Below are 7,608 nucleotides of genomic sequence, written 5' to 3' on the forward strand. Positions count from 1 at the left end.
CTATCACTTTCTGAGTCTGTTCATCTGTCCCAGTGACAATATTCCCTATGGCTCTTAGTGCGGGAGTCTAAAAAGGAAAAAACAAGGTTGAGGCTGATTAATTACTTTCCAGTGCTGCTAAAAAATTCTCCATTCTAAAAAGTTCTACAAAAGTAACAGGCAGTATCTCAAGAGTTACCAACTCCTTATGCTCCTGTACTCATAAAGCTCATTAGTAAAAAGGCTAACACCTACCACAATGGGCAACTCAGTAGCTCCTAGAAGCTTCACAAGTTGGGGAACCACTCCTTTCTTCACAACCATCTCAATGCGCTCGTTTGGACCATCAGTCAGGTAGGAAATAGCCCAGCAGGAGTCTGCTAATACTTCTGGATCACTGTGGTGCAGGAGTCGCACTAAAGTAGGAAGAATCTGCTCAACGGCGTCTAAGGGGGGTGCAGGGTTCTTGTTCCGACAAAGGTTTGAAAGCGTCCAGGTAAGATTGCGTAAGTAACCACACTGAGGGGAGAGAAAAATGATTGAAAAGGCTTGTCTTTGAATACATGGGGAAAATAAGAACCAAATATTAAGTGACTATACTTATGGTATTAACTTACTGCCAAGGATGACAGATCAGGAACTGCAAGAAGTGCCAACAGTGGGTCAATTGCACCATGCTTGATAACTAAGTCTCGGAAGACTGACCCATCACCTGGAACAGAAAGCAAGATTGGCTGAGCATGGTGGTGAACACCTTTAATCCCAAGATCGGTTTCTGTGAGTTCTAAATTATCCTGGTCTATATATCCAGTGCTACATAGACCCTGCCTCAAAAAAATAGAAGAGCGAGATTAGTGAACCTACTATCCCAAATATCCATGTTTAGTTTGCTACTGAACGCACTCAGACCTGCTCTAACGAGAGTGACTTAAGTAGCATTCTTTTTTTTTTTTTTTTGGTTTTCTCTGTAGCCCTGGTTGTCCTGGAACTCACTCTGTAGACCTTGAGTAGCATTCTTAAATGCCTCTTCCATTCCTAATAAGGGCCTAAAGCAAGCACAAAGCTTGACATAAAAGCTACTAGGACCTTCTCTAATCACATTGGACACATTCAGTCCAAAGAATTTTAAGTGTAAGTACCTGCAATGTTTCCAAGAGCCCATACAGCTTGCTCGCTGATGTGAGCATGGGGAGATGCCAAGAGAGAAATAAATGCTGGGATAGCACCTCCATCCACCACAGCTTTGGTCTGTTCAGATGTTCCAGAAGCAATGTTGGTGAGTGCCCAAGCAGATTCAAACTGAATGGGACTACAATCAGTTTTGCCCAAGAAGGACACAAATTTTGGGATCAAACCAGCCCGGATGATATTGTCTATCGGAGGCTGTTTCTCTCTAGAAAGCAGTTTCCTAAGAGGGAAAAAAAAAAGAAAATCAAAAGTTGAAGTTGATTTTCAAGGTGCCCTAAAAAGGTGTGTAAACATCTGGTCATAGTGGTTGATACATGTATAATCTCAACTTGGGAAAGGTCGCAACAAAAAGGCTATGCACGGGCTAGACTACATGAGATGCTGTGTAAAGGGAAAAGGAGATAGTGAGATGCTTTAGTGGGCGAGCTCACAACCTGAGTTCAATCCCCAGAATTCACATGGTGGAGAGAACTGCAAGTTTTCCTCTGATTTACTTACACACACAATTTTAAGATGAAGTAAAAATTCATGAAAACAAGAATGTATGGCTTTACTTTATCTATCCCATGAGTTTCTCCACCATACCTCCCTCAATCTAAAACAGCTAATTTCTTAGGTTATCCATGCCAGGGCCTACAGACTTACCGAGCAGCTTGAGTAGCTTGGAGCTGGCTTTCCAGATTGTTGCTGTTTATGCCTTTAACAATGTCCTCAACAGACCAATTTACAGTACCCTAAAAAAAGCAGCATTTTACAAATTATTACTTTTATTATGTGCAAATAATATATATACTTTATATATTATTACTATTACTATAGTGTTTAGTTGTCAACTTGATACAACCTAGAAACCAGCAAGATAGAATCAACATAAACAATTGTTTTGGTCAGATTAATCTCCGGTCACATCTGAAATTACCTTCATGATATGGGAGAGTCCAGCTTAATGTGGGCAGCACCATCCCCGAGCAGGTGGGTCTAGGTTATAAGGAAAGCTAGTCCAGGCAAAGAGCCAGTCAGTTAAGTAGCAATACCCTGCCCACTGCCTTATGGTTTCTACTGATTTCCTGTCCTGATTTCCCTCATTAGTAAGTTATGACCTGAAGGTATAAGCCAAATAAACTGTTTCCTGCCACTACACTGCTCTCAGTCAGTTTTTCCACAGTAATAGAAAGCAAACTAGCACACATGCGCTGTAAAGATACTTAGGCTCAGTATGAAGACTAGCTTTACATTTAATCTGGACTACTAAGTTCTGCTTTATATGTAGAATAGTTCTCAAACTTGGTACCATGACATTGGATTCTCAAGTCAGAACTCTTAAACTTTTGTCATTAAAAGGAATAGCAGTGAACTATTTTTAATAAAGGCACACTAAAAGGCTATTCTTAGTCACAATCACATGAACTCAAATATACTTTTAACAAAATTATATGTAGCTACGATGTCTTGGTTTTTTGGTTTTGTTTTGGTTTTAGTTTTTGACACAGGATCTCTGAGAAAGCCTTGGCTATCCTGGAGCTCATTATGTAGACCACGCTAGCCTAGAACTCAGATCTACTTATCTCTATCTCCAGAGTGCTAGAATTAAAAGCATGTGCCACCACATGGTGCCTAAATACTTGGGTATTTTATCTATAAATTTCCATGGTAGATAATTATGTTGTAATCATTACAGAAGAGAGGCTTGTTGTAGCCCTTGAAACAACATAAGCTATTGTCATCACTCTTGGTTGCCCACCAGAACTTTGAGCTAAGACCCCATATTGCTGAAGACACCCTACACTTTTGTTATAGGCCATGAGAGGGGAAAAATATATAAACTAGAACTGACTTGGAAGCTTTTCCTCACTGCTAACTTTTACAGTGCTGGAAAATACTATACAGGCTTCCAGAGGGGAAAGCTAACCATCATGCCCAGCTGTAGCTGTACATCCTGCCTAGCATAATGTACCCACTGGTTCAATAGTAGCATCAGTTATGGAGGAAACCAACTGCTTTCTGGTTGTATTTAAAAGCTGCTCCACGGGGGTGATCTCATGTCTGTTCCTGTACACCTGGTCCCGGCTAAGGTCATAAGCCCTAAGGGAAAATCAACTATTATTTTTGCTAATAACAGACATGGTATATTGCCTTTTAAATATCCCTACCTATAGATTAGTACAGCTCTCTACCCACTCGAGAGAAGCTTCTTTTGGCAATGGATGGTGGTTAATACAGAAACTCACAGATGGCCAATGAGTGATGAAGAGCTTGGCTGTAAAAGGGATGTCTGTATCAAGGCTAAGGGAATATTGTGGAAGGGGAAGTGGAAAAAAAAAATCCAGATATGACACAGCAATTGTACTCATTGTGACAACAACTGAGGAAATGACTCCACCAGATCAGTCATGTAGGACATTTCTTGACTGCTAATTGATGTAGGAGGGAGACCCAGCACTGTAGGCGTGCCATCCTGGCAGGTAGGTCAGGGCAGATAGGAAAGGTACCTGAGATTCAGGTGTAGTCGCACATATCCCAAGCACTAGGGAGACTAGCCTTGTCTTTCTTTATAGTGAGTTTCAGGCCACCAGTATTACATACTTATGACTCTAAACTGAGCAAGCCAGAGACTAAGCCAATAAGCAATGTTGTTCTCGCCTCGGCTTCCCTGGATAATGGACTGTAACCTGTAAGCCAAATAAACCCTTCCTCCAGCCATGTTGGTTTGGCAGTGCTCTATCACAGAGACCTAAATAGACACTCATGTGGAAGATAAGGCTTTTATACTTCACCATGAAGGGTGAAGGGGGAAAGAAGGGCTCCTCCGGTCCTACTCCTCCCTTACGTCAGGGAGAGGTACAGCCACTGACAAGCTATGCATGCTCCAGTGAACAAGCTCCCACCCATTCTCATGCAGGCAACTATGATCACACTCAGTGGGTCAAATATAAAACAGATAGAAAGAGAAAAACTACCGAGAATAAGGGTTTCAGCAGAAAAAGAAGGGATGAGACCAGGAATCAGGGTAAAAAGGACTAAAGTTCATTTTATATTATTAAAATCTCTGATATTAAAACCAAGCATGAAAATTGTAAGGCAGAATAGCAAAGGAGTGCAAATGTAAAAAAGAAAAATATGCTAATAAATATCCAGCGTTGACTAACTTCCTGTAAGGCCATACCAGGAGGCCATACTGTGAATCAGAGACTAGCCTAGACTATGCAATGTCCTGCTTCAAAGGACAGTATTGTAATCCCAGCACTTGGGAGGCAGAGGCAGGCGGATTTCTGAGTTTGAGGCCAGCATGGTCTACAGAGTGAGTAGTTCCAGGACAGCCAAGGCTACACAGAGAAACCCTGTCTCGAGAAAAACAAAAAAGGACAGTACTGGAAAAGCCAAGAGTCTCAGTCATGGGAAGGCTGTCATGGAGTAGACTCTGAACAGAGAGAACATATCAACCAGGTATCATTCAACACAGGATACATTCTAAGAAATGTGGTATTATACAATTTCATTGTAGTTAGAAGTTAGAAGTACCTAAGCTATATAATATAAACATATTTTGCTTCCTGGGTTACAAAGCTATGGTGCATTGTTATATAATATATATATAATGTGCCAGGCAATTCCAACATGGTAGAAGGTATATATGTAGCCAAAGTGTAAATATAGAAAAAAGTACAGTGAAGGATAACATAAAAGATAAAAATGGGGGCTGATGAGACGGCTCAGTGGGTAAGGGCACTGACTGCTCTTCTGAAGGTCCTGAGTTCGGATGCTAGCAACCACATGGTGGCTCACAACCACCCGTAATGAGAACTGACACCCTCTTCTGGTGCGTCTAAAGACAGCTGCAGTGAATTACGCTGGAGCGAGCAGGGCCAGCAGAGGTCCTGAGTTCAACAGCAGCCACACATGATGGCTCACGACCATCTGTACAGCTACAGTGTACTCATACACATAATAAATCTTTTTTTTTTTTTTTGGTTTTTTGAGACAGGGTTTCTCTGTATAGCCTTGGCTGTCCTGGAACTCACTCTGTAGCCCAGGCTGGCCTCGAATTCAGAAATCCGCCTGCCTCTGCCTCCCAAGTGCTGGGATTAAAGGTGTGTGCCACCGCCGCCGCCGCCACCACCACCCGGCTAAAATAAATAAATCTTAAAAAAATAAAAATAAAAATGGTGTATATAACCAAGCATAGGCAACTGTCCACGAATGGAGATTCAGGACTGGAAGTTGCTCTGGATTAAGTGCCAATGTGTAAGTCATATTTGCACTGTGGCCCCTTTGAGTACTCTTTCTTGGCAGTCACCTAAAGCCATCAGAAAGCACAGCTACTTACATTTATGATTACTTCTTGATTCCTTTTAAAAACGTTAACAAAAATTTATTGTTTTGTTTATTTCATGTGTAAGTGCTCTGCTCTACCATGATAGAAAAGGGATCAGATCCCTTTAGATGGTCATGAGCCACCATGTGGTTGCTGGGAAATGAACTCAGGACCTCCGGAAGGGCAGCCAGTGCCATTAATCTCTGAGCCATCTCTCCAGCCCCCTGCATTATGATTCTTAACAGGAGCAAAATTATAGTTAAGTAGCAACAAAGGCAATTTTATGGTTGGGGTCACTATAACATGAGCAACTGTATTAAACGGCCACAGCATGAGAAAGGCTGAGAAGCACTTCTTTAACACTGTATAAGCATGGCTTAATGACTGTATATACCTGACGCTGAGAAGAGGACTAAAGTTGAGTTCCACACCAGAAACTATATAGAAAATATGAGACCAACCAGGCTTATACAGCAAGATATTGTCTCAAAATAAATAAATAAATAAATAAAAATGGAACTAGAGATATTGGTCAATGAAAGAATACCTCCCTATCACACACAAAAGGCCCTGGTGTGATCCATAGTTAGCATTAAAAAAATAAAATAAAATAATTTTCTTCTTCAATTGGAATTGACATGTCAATGTACTAAGCTAGTATTCAAAAGTCCAGGGAAGATTGAAGAAAGGATAGAACTAAAAGAAAACTATGCACAGGAGTGTGGGAAGAAAAAATAAGTGTTTAAGAGACATTCATCCATATTTTCAAATCTATTCACCTGATTGTTTCGGTTTTCCTGTAGTGGAGAAGTAGCATCATCAGGAAACGAGCTGACGTTTCTCCTTTTCAGCATCTGGTCATCTTTTTTAGCTTTCCTAAGTTCCACATTAACTTCTATTCGGCGGCGGCGCATTTCCTGAAGAAAAGAGCACCTCGTTTTATCTACCCCATCAGCTTTTACTGCCAAGTGATCTTTCTTCCTCTCTTTTTTCCTTTTTGGTTTTTCTTAAGATTTATTTGTTGGGCTGGTGAGATGGCTCATGGTTAAGAGCACTGTCTGCTCTTCCAAAGGTACTGAGTTCAACTCCCAGCAACCACATGGTGGCTCACATCCATCCTTAATCGAGATGTGGCACCCTCTTCTGGTGTGTCTGAAGACAGCAACAGTGTACTTATATTTGCCACCATGCCTGAGGCCTTCAGTCTTTCAGAGCCATATAGGGGAGGGAACCAATGTCTACAAGCTGTCCTCTCACCTCTACATGTACACATAACCCCCCACAAAAGTAAATAATAAATGAATGCAATTTTAAGAGTTTAAATACCTAAGACTAGAGATGAAGCTTGGGCACAGAAAACCCACCTAGCATGAGTGTGAAGCTCTAGATTCAACCCCCAGTACCTCAGAGATGTGTGTTCTATGTAGAACCGCCTCTCCTCCCCATTCACAAGTACAAACAGGAAAGCAACAGAAGTACTCACTGTGCTGTCTCTGCCCTTGTTCTTGAATCTGTTAAGTCGGGCAGCTGGTGAATTAGCATTCTCGTTGGTGGACATGGTTTCAGGAACAATGAGTAAAGCTGATAGACAAGGGAGGGTGAGAATAAAAGAGAGAAAAAAGCATTTTTAATTAGACTACAACAAGGCTGGGTATGGGAATACACGCCTTTAATCATAGCACCTGGCTGGGTGGTGGTGGTGCACGCCTTTAATCCCAGCACTTGGGAGGCAGAGGCAGGCAGATTTCTGAGTTCCAGGCCAGTCTGGTCTACAGAGTGAGTTCCAGGACAGCCAGGACTACACAGAGAAACCCTGTCTGGAAAAAAAACAAAAAGCACCATCTGGAGGCAGAGAGTTCCAGGCCAGCTAGGTCTACATAAAGAAACCCTATCTTAAGATGGAACAAACAAAAATACACACTAGCATGTTATAATCAACTAAATTTCCACTCCTCTATACTAGATTAAAAAAAAACACACACACACAACAACAAAAACGAAGATGTCAATACACACAGCTGGCAGTGGTGGCGAAGCACTCCAAGCACTCAGGAGGCAGAAGTGGATGGATCTGGGTTTGTGGCCAGCCTAGTCTACAGAGTTCCAGGACAGCCCAGACTACTCAGAGA

At 41.7% G+C, this 7,608-nt stretch overlaps 1 protein-coding gene across 1 annotated transcript in view; it reads right to left on the reverse strand.

Moving 5' to 3' along the window:
• Kpna2 (karyopherin subunit alpha 2) overlaps positions 1-7,608 on the reverse strand; it is an 11,447-nt gene that overhangs the window by 2,507 nt on the left and 1,332 nt on the right. Inside the window, exons 2-8 of the mRNA XM_031354083.1 lie at positions 6,963-7,060; positions 6,259-6,396; positions 1,813-1,901; positions 1,119-1,387; positions 597-691; positions 235-498; positions 8-67 (exon numbers count right to left, since the gene is read on the reverse strand). Coding sequence (XP_031209943.1) covers positions 8-67; positions 235-498; positions 597-691; positions 1,119-1,387; positions 1,813-1,901; positions 6,259-6,396; positions 6,963-7,037 — 990 coding nt within the window. The 5' untranslated portion in view covers positions 7,038-7,060. The remainder of the gene's footprint in view (positions 1-7; positions 68-234; positions 499-596; positions 692-1,118; positions 1,388-1,812; positions 1,902-6,258; positions 6,397-6,962; positions 7,061-7,608) is intronic.

This window comes from Mastomys coucha, unplaced genomic scaffold (assembly GCF_008632895.1).
Source record: "Mastomys coucha isolate ucsf_1 unplaced genomic scaffold, UCSF_Mcou_1 pScaffold5, whole genome shotgun sequence".
In the NCBI taxonomy this organism is placed as follows: Eukaryota; Metazoa; Chordata; class Mammalia; order Rodentia; family Muridae; genus Mastomys; species Mastomys coucha.